The sequence below is a fragment of the Exophiala mesophila genome, assembly GCF_000836275.1.
Source record: "Exophiala mesophila strain CBS 40295 unplaced genomic scaffold supercont1.5, whole genome shotgun sequence".
NCBI classification, from domain to species: Eukaryota; Fungi; Ascomycota; class Eurotiomycetes; order Chaetothyriales; family Herpotrichiellaceae; genus Exophiala; species Exophiala mesophila.
In genome coordinates, this window is record NW_015622508.1 from 1,892,558 (window position 1) to 1,912,225 (window position 19,668).

Genomic DNA, 19,668 nt, shown 5'->3' on the forward strand with positions numbered 1-19,668 from the left:
GGATCGGTATCGAGTCAAGGGGATGCGGTGAGAGAGGTATTATCTGGTATGAGAAACGACGAAGGATGCTGGAGGGCTGGGTGAATTGAAGAGAGTAAGTGAGTAAAGACAAGTGAGAGTCTCTCGAAACTTTTTCGCTGGACTGTCATTCGCGGTCTTAACAGACGCAGGCGTGGTAGGCACGCGTCTGGCGGGCATCGAGAATTCTCAGAGGAAGGAGGGGGGGAACTAGTACTAATGCGGTCGGACAGGCAAAAGTCGCGTCAAAGTGGTACGGTCAAGCATATGTCCTGCGGACGTTAGCCCATGACGTCACTGATCTCCCTCAAAGCCTACGGCGGAGTCAAGAGACCATATATGGCCTTGAGGAAGACGTCGTTCGATGATGTTTGGTTCTTTATGACCTTGAAAGTCCCTCTAGGCGTCTCTATCATGATGCTGGTGACATAAATATGATGCATTGGCAGTCTTGGATTGCCATTACTGGCTCATCGGATTGGGACCTGGGTTGAGTCCACAGCCTCGCCCGGCTCACCCTCGACATCGGCTGCTTTGGCTAATTCCTCCTTCTTGCGCTTTTCCTCCTCCTCGATCTCTTTGAGGCGTTTCTGTCCTTCTTCATTCGTAGCATCAATGACTCCTTCCTGCAGACTCAACATACCACCTTGACCCAATAGCTCAACCACTTCCTCGGCTTCCTCCACACTCATCTTTCCCAATACGAGATTGACTTCGTCGAGACTGCCGGATTCAAGAGCCCGTTGCAGGCCAGGGGGGAAATTTTCAAAGATTTGCCGGGCTTGTTGCTCGACCGGATCGTCAGAGTTGGCTTCAGGAACGTTGATGTGGATCTCGGTGCCAGGTTCGACGGCATGCAACTGGATCTGTTCAACTCCAGCTGGATCATTGCCTTCCTCCTTTTGTAGCTCGGCTGCTCGAGTCTTGATACGGGCATAGGTCTCGTTCAGGTCTTTGTTGAAGACTTGTTGTGCCTGGTGGCCTTTGGTGGTGATGCGTTTGAAAAAGACACCTACTCCGTCGCGACCCAGTTGTCGACAATATTGAATCAACAGACTCTGATGAACACAAGTGCGGGCGTAAGTCTCTTGGTTTTTCATCTGGGCGTTAAATGCCTCAATCATTAGTGCGTCTTGGGTGCGTTCATTGACAATGTCAGGGTGCTGGGAGATGAACTGAAGGCAGGCCCTGTAGTCACCGAGTTTAATGTTAGCAAATTGTTTCCCTTCCGGGTTGAGCTTGAGGTTGGATTCTGTTTCTTCTTCCGAGTCCTCGTATTTTTCCAAGAGAGAGTCATCCTCGATATCAGCTTCGGCACCAGACGAGACGACTTCGCCCGCAGGAGAGGGGGGTTGTCGAGTAGAACCACTGAGGCCTGAGGGCTTATTCAAAAGTTCGACAGTCTCGGTCTTTTTCTTGGCTGGCGCTTTCGCCTTGTCTTTCTCCTTGGCCGCCGATGTGGACTTGTTGACAAAGGATGAGTTGAATCCATCGTGTATGTCTTCGCTAGTAATTTTGGCAGTGGCTTCCTGTTCCAACTGGGCCAGGCGAGCGAGGAGGTCTTGTTGTAATTTCTGAACTTTTGTGAGGTGACCGTTCACACCAAGAATGTAGTCGTGGTAACGATCGGATGAGGCCTTTTCTTCAACCTCTTTTTTGACCTGATCGATCAGAGCGCCCATCATTTTGGAGTAGCGAGGCTGCGGCTCTTTCTGATGGGTGTAGACGCCTTCAGGAGGCTTGGGAGGCTCATCTTTGGCTGGGTCACCTGCACTCTCGATTAGGGCTTGGAAGACGATTCCTTCAGGGTTCTTGGTGGCGGCCTCGTCTTGATGTTTCTTGAGAGCATCGAGGAGAGCATTGATGCGTTCTAGCAGGCCGTCGTTGATGATACGCTCATACTTGAGTGTCTCGATCTCGGTCTTGCGTTGTGCACGCTGTTCATGGATCTGACGCTGCTTTGCTCGAATGAAACTCTTGGTATCGACATTGGGATGGACTTCGACATCGGAATCATCTGAGACTTCGAGCTTGTCCCATTTGTCGTAGGAAATGGGCATGATGAGGGGGAAGACTAAGGCGATGTAGGGTGAAGGAATGCTTTGATGAGAATTATTGTTAGTCAAGGCAAGGCTCAAGCAAAGAGGGAGTGGGCAATATGCTCTTGCTCTTGACGATGTCTGCGAATGGCGAGTACCTAGATAGGTACCCAGTCGTGGCAATTGAGTTGGAGGTTTCTAGAATTCATGTCCCAAGATTTGAGTGGGTGGAGAGGATGGTGGGGTGAGGATTCACGGGTCACCAGGCCCAGCGGGAAGCTGAGGGGCTCAAGGGTCCCGGGGGTTGCACACACCCATAAGTCAAGAGATGAGGCTTAAAGTCAGGTACCTAGGTAGGTACCTTACCTAAGCCTGGGATGAGCAAGGGATACTTCACAATCAACCCCAGGTAACCCAGCCTCGGTCCTACGCTACTCGAGAATCACAGTTGCTGGTGCTGACATAATGACTGGCAATATTCCCGATCCAATGGTATTAAGCCTCCTCTTTGCGAGGTCTGCCTAGGTACGTTAAGTACCTACCTACCTACACACTCGCATCTGTGGGTGGCAGGGGATCCACGAAGCCCGGGGAGATGGAGAGGGAGAGGGAGAGGGAGAGGGGCCGAGGGGCGGCCTTCAACAGTGTTTTGGGAGCCTCACAAGGTTAAGCTGCAACCTATAGCGCAGTAATTAGCAAGGACTTGGAGAGCCCCTCGAGCCTCCGATAGTCCTCCGAAGTCAAGAGCTACTGTGGCTACCTTGCTTCGTAGTATCCACGCTTCTCGGGCTCAATTTCATCCCGCGTCATGGACTCGCCCGCGCTTCTGCATCTTCACTACTACTACTTAGTTACTGAATCAACTTTGTTCTATGGCCAATTTGTCAATCACTTCTTAGCATCTACACCTCACCACCTCTATACTCTTCCATTCTACCTCCTCACGCTCGGTCAACGGTTGACAGTCCGGATAGCTGTGTTAATCCTTGGTTGTATCTCTTACGCTGCCACCACCATGGCCTGCCACACACGTTCGCTCTCTGCCCTCTAAACCAGTCACATCAAACTCCTTCCTTTCTCCGCCCTCGGCCATGGTCTCGACTTGCAGCCCAATGCTGCTCGCCTTCAGACCCTTTCAGCATGGCTCCCGCTTGACCAACTTGGACCAGAATATCCTTCTCTCTCTGTACAATTCTGCCCCGAGGCATTCCCGGTTATTACCTCGCGCATTCAAACCCATTCCACATGTACCAGCTACTTTCCAACGTTCACTCGTCACCCTCTCTGCAAGACCCAGGTCTACTCCTTCCATCGCATTACCGTGGAGTCCCACCACAACCTCTTCACGCCTGTCGCAACAACCACACCCTCGCTTCTTCTCTATTTCTCGGTCCTTCCGTGAGACTCCCACCCCTGTTATCCGAGAGCAGAAGCGAGCCAAGCGGGATGATGACGCCGATCCTGAGGAGGAGGAGGTCGCATTTCAAAAGAGTGAAAAGGCTGCTCAGGCCTCTCATGTCAACCTTAGCGCTCGACTATCGAAAGAGGGTGCCGGAGGAAAGTCTTCAGGCTTTGGTGAGATATGGCGCTTGATCAGGATTGCCCGCCCAGAAGCTGGAGTTCTTGTTTGGGCCTTTGTCTTCCTGCTCATTTCCTCCTCCATCACTATGTCCATTCCTTTTTCAATTGGCAAGATCATGGATATTGCAACAAAAGGCGGAGCCAAGACCGACGGCCCTGAGTCTGAAGAGTCCTCTGACGTGCTCTTCGGCCTGAGCGTCACCACCTTCTATACCGCCCTCCTGGCCATCTTAGCCACCGGTGCTGCAGCAAACTATGGGCGCATCATTATCCTGCGTATTGTCGGCGAAAGAATTGTTGCTCGGCTCCGCGCCCGACTTTTCCGCCAGACCTACGTCCAAAATGCCGAATTTTTCGATGCTAATCGGGTCGGCGATCTCATATCTCGACTAAGTTCCGACACCATAATTGTGGGCAAGTCCATCACACAGAATCTCTCAGATGGTCTCCGGTCCTTTGTCAGCGGTGCGGCTGGCTTTGGCCTGATGGCTTGGGTTTCTCTGAAGTTGACTGGCATCTTGACCCTGTTATTCCCACCAGTAGCAATCGCCGCCTTCTTCTACGGTCGCGCTATTCGCAATCTCAGCCGGAAGATCCAGAAGAACCTCGGCACCCTAACAAAAATCGCCGAGGAGAGATTGGGCAATGTGCGGACCTCGCAGGCTTTTGCGGGTGAAATTCTAGAAGTCCATCGCTACAACACCCAGGTCCGCAAAATCTTCGATCTTGGCAAGAAGGAGTCGCTGATCAGCGCTACCTTTTTCTCTACAACGGGCTTCATGGGCAACGTGACGATCCTGACACTCCTCTATGTCGGAGGCGGGATGGTTTCTAGCGGCACCATCAGTATTGGGGAACTGACTTCCTTCCTCATGTACACGGCCTATGCCGGTTCATCCCTGTTTGGCCTGTCATCATTCTACTCGGAATTGATGAAAGGTGTGGGAGCTGCGTCGAGGTTGTTCGAGTTACAAGACCGCGAGCCCACAATATCACCCACCCGAGGCGACCGAGTCGTCTCGGCACGTGGCCCCATCCAATTCAAGAACCTCACCTTCAGCTACCCAACTCGGCCAGCCGTCACAATCTTCCGAGATCTCAACTTTGAAATCCCCCAAGGTACCAATGTCGCCATTGTCGGTCCGTCTGGGGGAGGTAAGAGCACCATTGCATCCTTGATCCTGCGGTTCTACGTCCCCAACGAGGGCCAGATCTTGATCAATGGCAAAGACATTGCAGAAATGAACATCAAGTCGTTAAGACGCAAGATTGGAATTGTTTCTCAAGAACCCGTGCTCTTCTCCGGCACCATTGCGGAAAATATTGCCTACGGTCGACCACACGCGACGAGGGCGGAAATCTTACGAGCAGCCAGGAGGGCCAACTGTCAATTCATAAGTGACTTCCCAGATGGACTGGACACGTTCGTCGGGGCTCGAGGAGCCCAATTGTCTGGTGGTCAAAAACAGCGAATCGCAATTGCTCGAGCACTGGTCAAGGATCCGGATATTTTGATCCTGGATGAAGCTACGTCGGCTTTGGACGCTGAATCCGAGACCTTGGTGAATGAAGCGTTGGCCGCTTTATTGAGAGGGAACAACACCACCATCTCGATCGCACATCGACTGTCGACCATTAAACGATCAGATACCATCATCTGTCTGGGCAGTGACGGCCAGGTGGCCGAGATGGGTTCGTACAAGGAACTGAGCAGTCGACCTGACGGCGCCTTTACGAAGTTGATGGAATGGCAAATGAGTGGAGGCGAGGCTGAGCGGTCCAAGCTCAACAAGCTGGCCATCGACGCAGATAGAGCAGGCCCTCCGAGCGAGAAGGACGCTATCGAAGCCGATCTGGAGGAAGACGATGGAGACCAGGAGGAGGACGAGGAGGAGAGGCTCAAATCCAGCAAGGCAGAGGAAATCGTTTCTGGGGCAGCGGAATCGAAAAAGCCATGATCAAGGCGACCATTTGTGGGACGTCAAGTCTGGAAAAGGAGACACAATCCATATAAGCCACTTGAATGCCGTTCAAGGCGAGTGAGGTGTTTTGGTGACGGCAAGGCTTTGATATCACGTGACCTACATTGTTACCACTAGCATGCTACAATATGACTAGATTCCCTTCTCTTTCTGGGCTAACCATTCGATACTGCATACTACCTATCTAATTGTTTCGACACACCCGATAGAATGGGTATGGCTCTGTTGGTGTCTGAATCACAAATTACCAAGCTATTTTATTAATAGATGGACTGTAACCTCCGAGTGTTTCTCTTGTGGTTGGGACCTTCACATGCTCGTTCTGGGTGTTGTAGGGGCTGCTTCGGGCCCTCTGCGGGCTTAGCCCACCAATCATCAAGACTTATTCGGCCCAACAATATAGCCTGAGGATGCCCCAATTGCCCCCGACCATTTGCCCCTCGGAGCCCCAAGCACCAGCAATCGAGGGCAAGCACTCGGCCGAGGGGTCCCTAGCCAGACCCAATCATTAATCTCCACTGGCCATCGAGTAAACCAACCATTTGTTGTCCTTCCTGTCTCCACCAGAATGATCATGACGGAAGCCGTTCTTTTGATTTTTCCTTGCCGTGCTCGCATTGTAACTGTGCTTTCGTCATGCCATGTGCTCGTGTTATTTGCGCATAGAGTCCAAAGACCAGAGTCTGCACCGCTACTGCTACTGCTACTGCGACCTGACTTTTTGCCCAGAGTGTGGAAACACACACGCGTATCCCTTCCTTCCCCGTGCTTCATGATTTGCCCGGGGCGTCGCTCCTTCCGTCTTGACATTCTGTCAATCCTCGTTCCTTCCTCGACGCAATCTGAAAAATGACCGACTTCATCTCTGTCTTGTGAGTCCATGGCGCCGCCAATCTTTGCTTGACCACCAGACAATCATTTCCATTTCTCGAGCATAGACGTCGTCGTGGTCATTGTCGTCGACACGTCTCGTCTCGCTTCATCCCCATTTCCATCTTCACTCATACCCATGATCACCTCCGCCACCTCTCTCTATTCTAATACCTGCCCACTTATCAACCCACGGCACCATTCTTTATCCTCGCCATCTACTCCATAACCACCTAGTCTATTAGTCTTACCATGTCGACCAACGTTCATACCATCGTTACAAACGTGCAGGATATGGTTTCCCAGGATCCACAACAAGTCCACCCTTCCACCTCGACTCCCTCGCCCCCCTCCTCTTCCACAAAGCCAAAGCCCAAGGTCAGAAGCAAGTATCGCCATGTGGCTGCCCTCCACTCCAAAGCTCAGCCTTCAGTCCTGAGTCATGAGACTCCAGAAACCCCCAGTTTCATCGGTTTCCGAAACCTCATGGTCCTGACCATCATTGTCATGAACCTGCGCCTCGTCGTCGAAAATGCAAGAAAGTACGGGTTGCTCATCTCCCTCAAATACAATTTGCGGAATCATGACATCAAAATGGCCGCTATCCTCTATGCCGCCACTCCTTGCCACCTATTTGTTGCCTATATTATTGAACGAGTCGCCATGGAGAACGTCAAGGGTGTGATCGGGAGAAGAAAGAAGAGAGAACTAGGTGAAAATGACGCTTGCCGGGATCAAGAAAACAAAGACTTTTACTATACTTGGTGGTGGATAGCTTTCTGGCACACAGTCAACGCGAGTCTCGCCTTGGCCATCACAAGTTACGTTGTCTACTGTCATGTTGACAACCCCGGTCTCGGCACGATCAGCGAGCTTCATGCAATTGTTGTCTGGTTGAAGACTTGTTCCTATGCTTTCACCAATCGCGACCTCCGACATGCCATGCTACATCCTGGCGGCCCGGAATCCGCCCTACCGGACATCTATGCTGAATGTCCTTACCCTCGTAACGTCACCCTGTCCAACCTCTGCTATTTCTGGTGGGCGCCAACACTCGTTTACCAACCGTTTTATCCTCGATCAAAGGAGATCCGCTGGAGCTTTGTGGCCAAACGGGTAGGAGAGGTCATCGCCCTCAGTGTCTTCATCTGGCTCACTTGTGCTCAATACGCTGTTCCCGTTTTGCAGAATTCTCTCGATGGAATGGCTGTGTTGGATATCTCTTCCATCTTGGAAAGGCTGATGAAATTGTCCACCATCTCCCTGATCATCTGGCTCGCCGGCTTCTTTGCCTTCTTTCAATCCTTCCTCAACGCCTTGGCTGAAATCATGCGATTTGGTGATCGTCAATTCTACGACGACTGGTGGAACAGCACCAACCTCAAAAATTATTGGTCAACCTGGAACAAGCCGGTCTATCATTTCATGCGTCGACACGTATATTCACCCTTGGTCGGTCGGGGCTGGTCCAGTCAGGCCGCCAGTGCCTGGGTCTTTGTCTTTTCTGGATTTCTGCATGAGATTGCAGTTGGAATTCCCTGCCACAGTATCCTCGGCGTGGCTTTCGCCGGTATGATTCTACAGCTACCCCTCATCATGATGACCGAGCCGTTGGCTAAGAAGGAGGGTATGGCAAAGGTAGCTGGGAATTGTATCTTCTGGATCAATTTTGTCTTTGTCGGCCAGCCACTTGCTGCAATGATCTATTTCTACGCCTTCAACACTAAGCATGAAGAATTGAGCCAGGGGGCAGAACATCGAAGCTGGTTTACCAAGGGATGGTTTGATTAGCGGTATGAGACGAACATATGGGAGGCTTATATACACTAGCCTTTAGTTATATGAAAGTTATATGAAATATGACGACTGTAATGATAGAATATATCTGCATTGTGCAGAAATTACCATGAATACTGTATCATTGAGGAGTTGGTCTCCAGATTTCCAGTTTCAGTTGCGCCAGGATGGAAATAATATCACGTGACCATGCTAGCGGACATTCTTCAACTTTGACGTTCGTCGACTTCGTCTTCCAATCAACACTTCACAAACACGTCCAACCTCCATCAAGAACAACACCACGCCCAGGGATTTATATGAGCTATCGTTTTCATTTCAGGCAGTTGTACCCTGTTTATTGACCTAAATCCTCCCCTTGGACGTCAAAGATGCAATTACAGCTCAAGTAATTCAACCTAGTCCAATCCTCTTCTCGAAAACACTCTCAAACATCTCCCACCAAGACACATTACAGCATGACTTGAACACCCTCGTACCGCTGATTAACAGTATTCCTTAACGACGTTCCAATCATGGCCACTAACTACGACGATGGTGGAGATGCCGGAGCGTTTAGAAAACGCAGACCTCGGCCCATCACTGACTATGGCACCTCTATGGTACAATGGATGAGCCACCGAAAACCCTCATACAAGGGATCATGGCATTACGAACAGGAAAGACCTAGCCTTAGCTACGTGGTCGACATTCTACCCCCGCGTGCACGACTCGATTCACCCGCCGAATCAGTTCCCACCCGCCACTTGCACACGTCTCTCGGCAAATCCAAGAAACCTGTGACAGTGGTGCGATGGATGCCCGAAGGCCGAAGGCTACTTGCGGGAGTTCACAATGGTGAATTTATGCTTTGGAATGGAATGTCGTTCAACTTCGAGACTGTCACTGTAATGGGATCGAGCTCATTACGCGCTGCAGAGTGGTCCAATCGAAAAGACTGGCTGGTTGCTGCCAACGATGAAGGAACGGTCTACTACCTCCAACCCACATTAAACAATCCTCACCGCTTCAAAGGACACGACGCCCCAATCCGTGATCTGGCCTTTGCGCCCAGCGATACCAAGTTTGTCACGGCGTCCGACGACAACACCCTCAAGATCTGGGATTTTGTTTCTTCTACCAACGAGTCCACGTTTAAAGATCACGGCTGGGATGTCAAAGCTTGTGACTGGCACCCGACCAAAGGCTTAGTCGTGTCTGGTAGCAAAGACCATAGCGTCCGTCTATGGGACCCGCGAACAACCCGCAACCTCACTACTTTACACGGTCACAAAAATGCCATCACTGCCACTGTCTTCTCTCGACTACGCGACCAACTGCTCGCCACTTCTGGACGTGATGGCCAAACACGAATCTTCGACATCCGTATGATGCGCGATGTAGCTATCTTGCGAGGGCATGACAAAGGCGTTACTACCGTCTCGTGGCACCCAATTCACTCGTCGCTTCTGTCCACCGGCGGCGATGATGGCTCTCTCAACACCTATCTCCTCACCGAACCCAACACCCCCACAGGAGTTGCCTCAACCACCATCTCTCCATATTCAACCAGTGATCCTCGCTCGGCGCCCCCTCAATCCATCTACCCAGCCCATCGCATTCCCCACGCTCATGAATCATCTATTTGGTCTTTAGACTGGCACCCGTTAGGCCACATCCTGGCCAGCGGAAGCAACGACCACTACACGCGATTCTGGTCGCGCGCCGAACCAGGCCTGACTACATGTTTCAAGGATCAGTTCCACCTAGGTGAAGAAGGCGCCGAGGCACAGGGCACATGGGATCGCAAATTCGGCAAACGACAGGCCCGCGAACTCGAGGAACAGGAGGAAATGGACGAGGCCGAGGGCTTGGAGGATCAAGCTCAACAACTGCAAATGCAGCAACTACAATTCCCCCAAAACGGAGTTCCTGGCCTCAGCATTCCCGGTCTACCCGGCCTAGGCCAGTCGTTACCTGGCTTGAACCCAGGTGCTCCACCACCACCGATGCCATTCCCTTCCGGTTCTTCATCTGGTCTCAACGGCTCGGCTGCACCAATGCCACCGATTCCGCCTCCTCATTTCCCAGGCTTTCAACAGGGCATAGTACCGCCCCCCAACTATGGTCAAGCGGGTCAGCATCATTACGCTCATCAACCAGGTCTCTATCCACCACCTCCACCTCCGCCTCCTCCTTCACATCAACATCAACACCACCCTCCCCCTCCACTTCCATTTCCTCCTCCCGCAGGTTTAGACCAAGATGCATTGAAACGACTCATCTCTCAAGCCCAAGCCCAAGCCCAAGCCCAAGCCCAACCTCCACTTGGATTCCCCTCTGGATTTCCTCCTCCGCCTCCACCGCCTCCACCAGGCCTTGGAGCTGGGATTCCGGGATTACCTGTTCCTGGTCCTGGCGGTGATCAAACACGCCGTCGTGCTCCCTTGCCTAGTCAGCAGGATGGATTCAAGGCCGAACAGGCAAGAGGTAATTATCGAGTTGCGAGATAGTGAGATGAATTTTCTCAGAGGGTATGGGCAAGCTGTTGGGAGGAATTGAAAATAGTCTAGCGAGATAAAAAATTCTCGGCTTACGATCTTGGACCTTAGGTAGGTAGTTTGCATTGCCTTTTTAGCGTGTAACAACGTGGCGAACTGCGAGGCACAATACAAAATGTGAGAAAGAGAGAAAGAAAGGAATGGAATGGAAGTGTTTGTTCGAAGGACAAATAAGCTTGAAACCAATGATTACTTAGGTAGCTACCTTAGCTAGCTATCTGCCAATGCAATTCTAATTGCACAGAGAAATTATAGGACAAAAGAAGAATCAGAAATTGTATTTCGATAGCTATTTCTTTTTCCGCAGGATCCAGTTGGGTAGGGAAGGGGGGTTTTTAATACTTCAAGGAGGAAGGAGGGTAGAGTAGACTACCTAGTACCTATCTTAAGAGGGAGGTGTATTACTGTCTAGATCATGGATTTGATATGTAGTATCTCTTTCAAGGACCAAGGGTATAGATTATGGAATGCTACCCAAATCCCTGATTCAGAGTCGCGAGTGGTCTGGTGTATTCATATCCACATCCACATCCACATCATTCCCATTCCCATTCCCATTCCTATTCCCATTGATGGTCACCGAAGTAGTATCCACCAGACCAGCACGCTCATCTTCAAAAGACATGGTCATATCCATGGTCATGTCCATATCCATATCCATACCCATTTCCAAGTCCATGTCCATTTCCGTGGAAGATTTCATGTGATGAAGACCGTTTGCTGTATGATCATGATCAGTCAGAATACCGTTTTCTGGACGATTGAATAATATCGAGAAGGAGGAGGAGGAGGAGGACTGACCTTCACCTTGGCCGTCGGCCATCCACACGCGAATATCGCGGTCTTTACCAACACTGACTAGCAGGCCTCGACCATTATGCGCGCGACCAAAGTCCATGGCTAGCACGACATTTGTGTGGCCTTTGCCTCGCCAGAGCATTTCCTTGCTTACCACGTCCCAGACCACGACGTCGCCGTCTTCACTGCCGCTGGCGACGAAGGCTTCAATGCTACGTCTTTGCCCGTTGGTGCCGGCTTTGATGTAGTTGCCTACTACTCCGCCGAGGCTGAAATTTTGATTGGTGTGGCCTTGATAGGTCTTGACGCATGTCCCTTCGATGTATCTCCAGAGGCGGATGGATGAGTCGAGTGTCCATGCAAGTACGAATTTTCCGTTGGGTGAGAAGCGAACGCTGGTGACGGCTTTGCGGTCTTCGTCGACTAGAGTCCTCAGACACTGTCCTGTTCCGGAATCCCAGATTCGGATCAAGCCATCGGCGGCACAGGAACAAACCATGGTGCCGTCGCGGAGGAAGTCGACTCCGCTGACGGGGTCGGAGTGGGCAGGGAGTGTGCGCATGACTCTGCCGGAACGAACGTCCCATAAAAATACAGCCTCGTCGTACGAGCCAGACACAAGCATGTTTCCTCTTGGGCTAAAGGCGAGTGAATAGACATAGTTACTATGGCCGAGGAGAGGGGATGGGGAGATGGGGAAATCGGAGGATAGGGGGGACCATAGAAGAATGGATTTATCATCCGATCCGGATGCTAATGTATAGGGAGGACCGATTGGGGACCAAGCTAAGGAGTTGATGCCTGCGAGGTGGGCACGGAGTGTGCGAAGGAGTTTGAAGGGTGTGGAGGATGGATTGGGAGGGACCGAGTAGATTTTGATGGTGTTGTCGGCACTTCCTGTTGCCAACAGGGTCATATCGGGAGAAAACTTGACGCAGGTTATTCCTCGGTCGTGTGCGCGAGTAAGAGTGGTGAGGGAAGTAAAGGTTAAGGATTTTGGAGGAGGAGGAGGAGGAGGGGTTTGGGATGTATTGTTATCTCGATCTTCCTTCTTCTGAGGTGTATAAGGCGCTGAACGGGACCTTGATGATGAGGTGGAACGGGAGCGCGACCTCGACCTCGACCGCCGCCGTGACCTTGATCGTGAGCGGGATCGAGATCGTGGCCGGTCATGATGTTCTTGAGCAGAGTCGTATGCAGATGAGCCAGATGGGCTGCGACTCGTTCGCCGCGGGCTTGGGGAGCGGCGACGCTGAGGAGTGTCATCTCGACTGTCGTCTGGACTTGACGAACGAGAGTAATTTCTTTGTCTGTTGCTTTGTGATCTCGGTAAGGATGGTCTCGAATGTCGGACTGGCGGACGAGAAGTTGATCGGCGGGATGAGGATGAGTCGGCGCTTGAAGTGCGCCGCCTTTTGTTGGGCGCATACTCTCCTTGGTCCATGGCGATGGGGGAACAAGGTTGAAATGTGGCGACTAGGACTCTGACATAGAATGAAAATGCCAACGTTGGACAAATGCAGATGATCTCGCGAGGAGCCTCCAGGGTGCGAGGAATTATTGTCTGGCAGAATGTCAAATGGGAATGACGCGTGGGGAACGCGCTTCGTCATGGGGGAAAGTTACGCGAGGGCGGTCAAGTGAAGGAACAACATGGAGACATGTGGGGGAAAATTGTACATTGGGTCTTGACTTTCTACACTGGAGCAAACGACTTGCTTGCTCTCTTATACAGTTACTCGGACTTTTTCATCGAAGGCGAGGCCAAGATGAAAGCTGTCGAAATTTTGTGGTAGGCAAGGTAGAGCACCCACAAGGGGATAAACACCCATAGCGTGTTGAAGAAGACCAAATAGAGCCACAAATAGACGGGATCATCTCCAGCCAAATGAGTATTACCACTCATCCATTCGGGAGCAAAAGTCATAAAACCACCATACAATTCCCCAGTCGCCAGAATCACAGCAACAAACCATAGGCGGGATGTGTATTTGGCCTTTAAGGCTGGAGGGTCTGTTTTGACTGCCTTGGAGATGAGGTAACAGACATAGAGAGCCGCAGGTCCGGCGAGTCCAACAGTCAGCAACTCGATCGACATGACGGTCAAATCAGCGCCTCCCCATCTTCGATCAGCCTTTGCATATTCTTGCCACAATCTTGCCATTGGTGCTTGGGAATACAGCGCTCCATATCGGCGGTCGGATCGATTGTACAGGTAGGGAAGTTTGTCGACTCCTCTCGAGGCCGGGTGTGGGTAGTCAGAGGTGTGGACAGGGAGGTCGATATAGGAGAAGAAGGAGTGATATAGGTAACTACCCTCGATGACGAAGTGAGTGAGGAAATCGTAGGCGTGCCACAAGAAGAGATAGTAGTAAGCCTTGGGAGTGTGTTTAGGAAGTGCGTAGGCTGCGAGAGTTTGAGCCAAGGGCATGAGAGAAAAGGCAATGGCTAAGGAAAAGGCGGTGCCAGCATCGAGGGTAAAGGGAGGCGACGCAGTCAGCACATTGGCTGCGGCCATGGTGACTGTGGATGCAAAGTGACAATCGGGTGGGAAGAGATGGATGGTCAAAGACCGATCAGGAGTCGTTGACAATTGAAGAATTTCTCGAGCATACACATAGAATCGTGGTAAACTGACCGTGTGTGTCCCCAGAACGTGTCGTCCCTGAAGGATTGCAGGGGTGGAGGTTTGGCGTTGTTCGTGACCGATGCAGCCTTGTTGGGAAGGCACTTGCCAATTGGGGCGGGTAGCTCCAAGAAAAGGCAAGCCTAACCTTGATAGTTATGGGCATGCGATCGTGCCTGACAATGAAGGACTCGAAAGTGACGATGTGACGCAAGTGGGTTTGGTTTACTTAACTTAGTACGTTGGGCAGCCTGGCAGGGGATATCAGCTCCGGAAGGGATGATTCAGGGTTTGTAATACAGCACCATCAGCGGCACCGGCGTTGTATTTAGGGTATGATTGAAGAGAATGAGGTAGATGTTTGACAGTCAAATAAGTAAATGTCCATAGGCATAGGTACTTGGGCATCTGCATGTCGGTATTTGTGACTCTGGGCGAAAGGCCAGGGACACCGAAATTCCATGCACAGACTGCAGTTCTAAGTACGGAGTACTGACTCGAACCAGGGTGGTAGATCTGCTGCCCCTCGATTCTCAACGTCAATAGTCAGCACCTAGTGGCCGCTATGCCGCCATGCCGCTCTGGCTGCTACTGCGCAGCTCCCACCGAGCCATCTCCTTCCCCAAAGTCCAGGTGGCTCTTTCCCTCCACATCCACCTTCGCGTAATCGTACTCCGTACTTGGAAACTGGAAGCCCAAATGCCTGAGATCCCCGCAGGCCAGGACCATCGTTCCTTCCCTTTACCAGACTTGGCAACGCGTCAACCCCGCAGTCTCCCAATCGATCAAGTCGGACCACGATAGAAACACGAAATGTGGCCAATGATGGGCATCTCTATCGAAGACTCGGGGTGTCCGTTGGTAAGGAAGAGAGCGAGAGCGAGAATAAGATGGAGAAACGTGAATGAAGGTGAGGGGTGAATTCATGGAATCAACTGTACATATTCTGTTGATCCCGCTCAACATCTTCTACAGCCAACGCCCGCCTTTTGATCAAATGCATCTTCTTCTCCACACAGCCACCACTTGTCTCCGCCATACCGACAAATTGACTTCGAGGCTCAAGCTGGGTTTGAGACTTTGGCCATGAATTATCCTCTTGGTCAAGACGCCTCTTTAACCTATTGAGCAATCACCCTCGTTTGCACTTAACTCTCTTTACTCTCTTAACCCTCTAAATCCCCTCCCCGCCTGCAGGTGCCACATGCGCGCCTGCCACCATCGAACATCGAACATCCACCACCTCTTCTCTCCTCGTACCTACCTAGGTACCTCAGACATCCTCACGTTACATCGTCGACTTTGACCATCAATATCGCTCAAACTCCCTAGTCTCCCAAGCCTGGAACAGCTGCGATATCATCAGCTATACATCCATATTGACATCCATCTCCTTCCTTGTCCGTTATTCATCCGCGTCTTGAGCCAGACCATGTCCATTCCCACACGCTACTAGGCCTGGCCTGCGACACCGGGCATTCGATCCAACTCCACACCCGCCTGCCCGGGTTGGCCTCGTCATTTGTATTCCATGTGGTCATATCTCTACCTGCACAACATCCTCTGATCCTCCAACCAGCCTTGTGAATGGCCGAATCTTCCGATGAACAGGCTGGCGCCGCAGCCGCCGTCGACTCGCTCCTCCCCTGCGATGCCTGCCGCAGGAGAAAGGTCAAATGCTCAAAGTCAGAGCCATGCGACCGATGTCTGTCTACCGGCCTCAGGTGCACAAGGGACATCGCTCGCAAGAAGAGAGGACCCAAGAAAGGCTCTGGCTCAGTCATTGCAAAACTGAGAGATGAGACCCTCCACGCCTCCATCCAGGATTCCAACCTCCCACCCTTTGACCTGTCGACTTTGCGTCTTCAGATGTCTGCTTTGAACAGGACACTATCAAACGACAGCCCTATCCCTTCTCCTTTGTCATCTCCATCCAGTTCTCACTTCGGAGACACCTACCTCCAAACCTCAGACACCTCAGTACTGCCCATGCCCAGATCTATCCCCCTCGACATGCAGAATGGCAACCAGTTTGAACCCATTGCTCATACCGCCTTTGCTCAGGGTGGAATCCATCTTCCTGCTTCCTGGCAGATGCAGCCTTCCGAACAACTTCTCTTCCAGCCTCCCATCTCTCCTAGTGGCTATCTATCCGTCAGCGATCTTGCACAGCAGATCTTCCCAGACAGTATGCCCACTTCGACTCAGAGTCAGCCTGCCATGTCGCCTCAAACATACGTTCAACCACCATCGAGAACTTCGACTCCTCTGATCCATGCGAATTCCATCGACGCCATGTTGAAGCCCACCCCCGTGTCCCCCTCCACGACAACCACCAGTTCTCCAATGCCTCAGCATGGCCCAAAGTACCTCTATAGAAGTGATTCGGGAAATCTTGCAATTGAGCCTCGCATCCACTCTCTGGCTTCTGAAGTGGGCATGTCTGCATATCTCATGTCTCAATGTATTCGCCAATACTTCCGCCATTTGTACCCGATTCGACCAATGATCCACGAGTCCTCTTTTCACCAACGTCTACAATCCTCCGAAGATCTTAGCCTGGAAGAAAAGGTTCTTGTACTCTCCCTCTGCGCCATGACAGTCCTGCACGCTGCCCCTGAATCCGATCTTACACTGGACAAGAAATTGCAACTGGGCAAGCAGTTCCTCGATGCTTGCTTCTTCCTTCGCACCAATGTCGACTGGACCGAGACTGCCACCCTCCTTTCTGTGCAAGCCAGTTATCACATGTGTGTTGCCCTTTTCGAACTCAAGAAGCCCCGAGCCCATCATTTCTATATCCGCGAAGCCATTGGTCTTGCTTTGGACCTTGGCCTCCACTTGGACTCGACCTACCTTCATATGAGCGAGCTTACGGCAATCTGTGCCCGCCGCACCTTTGCCATCTTGTTCATCACCGAAAGAGGTCTGGCCATTCTCCGAAACAAACCTACCCTCATCACGCGTATTCCTCGTCTGTCGCCCGAGTACTTTGACGAACAGGATGGAATTGTCCTCGCTGGCTTTTCTGCCTTGGTCAACCTCTTTTCCATCCTTGACGAGAAGTTTGTGCGTTTGTGGAGCACCAGTGCCGAGGAGGATGTGTCCGCCACCGAGCCCATCGACAACATTGCCGCTCTACAGCACGGTTTGAATGAAATGATGTTGGATCACTTTGCCATGACCGACATTCAAAAGGCCGACGTTCTCGTTACGCGTCATTGGCTACGCTTGATCTTCTGGCAGGCATCCATGCGCCAGGGTCTCATTAGCTATAGCGCCGCCGACCCCATATTTTCGTCGTCATATCCCATCACTATCGGCCAAGACCTTTGCAACTCCATCAGCGACATCTCGTACGAAGCTGTTTTGGTGCACGGCTTGGGCATCTTTGAAAAGCTCTTCGAAGTGGCATATACTCTGATGGACGCCTTGACCATTGCCAACGTGGGGTGGAGTGAGAGTCGTGAGTTGAAATTCTTGTTTGATCTCCTGGCGGCCAGTCCCAACAGTCAAAATACATATGTCAAGATGCTGGCCACCAAGATTGAAACCGAACGGAGCCAGTCAGGCAGTCCACACGGAATGGGAGGAATACCGTTCACCGACAACATGCCCCAGGTTATTCTTTGACCAGATTCAATACTGTTGACAGAGCGTGCATATATTGAATTAAGATGCGGACATTTGCTAGATTTGCCCAGATACCCTACGCTTGATTGGATATTAATACAATTACAGTCCTTTATCGGGACTTTTCGCCCAGATGATTTCTACTTTTCCTCGCCTCGCCACGCCTTAGGCTTGATAAGACCCCTTACGACCGAAGTCACCTTCCACGACTTATGCGTAGGACTGGGAGACAGCCTGGCCTGTGATCTCATGACTCGTGAATCTTGATGATTGTGTGCATTTGTTGATACAAGGCCAGGTCCGTGAGAAGCCCTCAGACTCGCTAACGCGCATCCATTATCCTGGCGCGGATGTCTTGCCGTTGGGAATCTTGCGCATTCCAGGACCCAGGAGGCTCAAAGATGAGGTGAGATAGATGGGTCGAGACCTAGATGTTATAAAACTCGACGTGAGTGAAGATTCGTTGACCGTTCGCCAGGCATCAGAAGGCTGAGTCAGACTTTCGAGATATTATTTCGAAACATGTTTCAACAAAGCATCTTCAAAAGTAGTCGTCATCATCGTCATTGTCACGTCGTCCACGCGGGCTGAACACATCTGCCGGTTGTCGTCCGGATTTGATAACAGGCTGCTGCTGTTGCTGCCTGAATGAATTCCGGAAATCGCCGGCCAGCGACCGCAAGCTCGCACAGCCACGATCCTCATAAACCCTTTGCGCCTCAGGCAGCCATTTCTTGATTTGTTCGACTCGGTTCATATGACTTGGATGGGTGGACAGAAACTGCGGAGGTTGGCCTTTATCCGCAGCGGTCATGTTCTCCCAGAAACGCAGGGCTTTGCTAGGATCATAACAACTCTCCGCCATCATGATCAGACCGATATAATCAGCTTCACTTTCCTGGGTACGAGAGTTCGGTCTCGAGAGAATAAGGTCGGAGAGTTCAGAGCTCAAATTGCCACTGATGTCGATCAGCGTGCTAAGTGCCAATGCGCCGGCCATGACGAAAATACTGCGTGATGCTCTCTCGGCCGTGTGATGCGCGACATTATGTGCGATCTCATGGCCCAATACACCAGCCAATGTGGCTTCGTCTTCGCAAAACTTCAACATTCCGGTGAAAACAAACACTTTGCCACCAGGCATGACAAAGGCGTTGGTGGTATTGTCGTCCTGAATGATATGCACACGCCACTCTCCATCCGCAAGCCGTCCGGTCGATGTGAGTAACCTCTTCACCACTTTAGCCACCAGTCGCGTATACGGATGTTCCGCCGGAAGAATTCGATTTCGATATTCTTGTAAAAGTGACTTGTATGCGTTCTCGGACCCTAGGACCTGTCGCTCCATATCCGGTGAGACGAAATTGAATCTTCGACGATGCGAGACCGGGACTTCCTCCAAGTTGTAAATATAGAATACTCCGCCTCCGCCGCCCGCAACAATCAGTGGTGTTCGGTAATTGCGCCAGATATACTGTGCTCGATAGACGGGACCGAAGTTACTCCATTGCTGCTGCTGCTTCCCCTGTCCATTATTGAACGATTGATCTCCGAATCGTTCATAGCGTCGACCACGTTGCCAGGATGCAAATCTTTGTTGGTGTTGGAGGAATGGCGTCCGCCTAGATTGAAATGATCTGCTGAGCTGTGCTGACCTGGCTGTTTTGCCAGCGGCGGCCCTTAGGGTCGAAAAGACGTTCATGACTGGTTGTTTGTGAATTGGACCTTGGGTGTACCAGCTCACATGAGCTGGCGAGACTCTTTTGAGCAGATCTAGATATGTT

At 51.5% G+C, this 19,668-nt stretch overlaps 8 protein-coding genes across 8 annotated transcripts; 4 read left to right on the plus strand and 4 right to left on the minus strand.

The window, feature by feature from the left end:
• Positions 1-488: 488 nt before the first annotated feature.
• PV10_07415 (uncharacterized protein) lies at positions 489-2,078 on the minus strand (the record flags this gene model as incomplete). The annotated part of the gene is made up of 1 exon (XM_016372315.1): positions 489-2,078. One exon carries the CDS (start codon positions 2,076-2,078, stop codon positions 489-491), a length of 1,590 nt encoding a protein of 529 aa, XP_016221647.1.
• Positions 2,079-2,868: 790 nt separating this feature from the next.
• PV10_07416 (uncharacterized protein) lies at positions 2,869-5,818 on the plus strand. The gene has a single exon (XM_016372316.1). The coding sequence runs from the start codon at positions 3,149-3,151 to the stop codon at positions 5,594-5,596; it is 2,448 nt and encodes an 815-aa protein (XP_016221648.1). The 5' UTR covers positions 2,869-3,148; the 3' UTR covers positions 5,597-5,818.
• A 483-nt stretch (positions 5,819-6,301) lies between these two features.
• On the plus strand, positions 6,302-8,403 carry PV10_07417 (uncharacterized protein). Its single transcript, XM_016372317.1, has one exon. The coding sequence runs from the start codon at positions 6,743-6,745 to the stop codon at positions 8,279-8,281; it is 1,539 nt and encodes a 512-aa protein (XP_016221649.1). The 5' UTR covers positions 6,302-6,742; the 3' UTR covers positions 8,282-8,403.
• A 141-nt stretch (positions 8,404-8,544) lies between these two features.
• On the plus strand, positions 8,545-11,078 carry PV10_07418 (uncharacterized protein). The gene has a single exon (XM_016372318.1). The coding sequence runs from the start codon at positions 8,803-8,805 to the stop codon at positions 10,777-10,779; it is 1,977 nt and encodes a 658-aa protein (XP_016221650.1). The 5' UTR covers positions 8,545-8,802; the 3' UTR covers positions 10,780-11,078.
• Positions 11,079-11,314: 236 nt separating this feature from the next.
• On the minus strand, positions 11,315-13,053 carry PV10_07419 (uncharacterized protein; the record flags this gene model as incomplete). Its single annotated transcript, XM_016372319.1, has 2 exons — positions 11,315-12,679; positions 12,727-13,053. 2 exons carry the CDS (start codon positions 13,051-13,053, stop codon positions 11,315-11,317), a joined length of 1,692 nt encoding a protein of 563 aa, XP_016221651.1.
• A 238-nt stretch (positions 13,054-13,291) lies between these two features.
• Positions 13,292-14,264, minus strand: PV10_07420 (uncharacterized protein). Its single transcript, XM_016372320.1, has one exon. It carries the CDS (start codon positions 14,141-14,143, stop codon positions 13,361-13,363), a length of 783 nt encoding a protein of 260 aa, XP_016221652.1. The 5' UTR covers positions 14,144-14,264; the 3' UTR covers positions 13,292-13,360.
• Positions 14,265-15,434: 1,170 nt separating this feature from the next.
• On the plus strand, positions 15,435-18,018 carry PV10_07421 (uncharacterized protein). Its single transcript, XM_016372321.1, has one exon. The coding sequence runs from the start codon at positions 15,839-15,841 to the stop codon at positions 17,882-17,884; it is 2,046 nt and encodes a 681-aa protein (XP_016221653.1). The 5' UTR covers positions 15,435-15,838; the 3' UTR covers positions 17,885-18,018.
• PV10_07422 (uncharacterized protein) lies at positions 17,867-19,647 on the minus strand. Its single transcript, XM_016372322.1, has one exon. The coding sequence runs from the start codon at positions 19,584-19,586 to the stop codon at positions 18,426-18,428; it is 1,161 nt and encodes a 386-aa protein (XP_016221654.1). The 5' UTR covers positions 19,587-19,647; the 3' UTR covers positions 17,867-18,425.
• Positions 19,648-19,668: the final 21 nt, after the last annotated feature.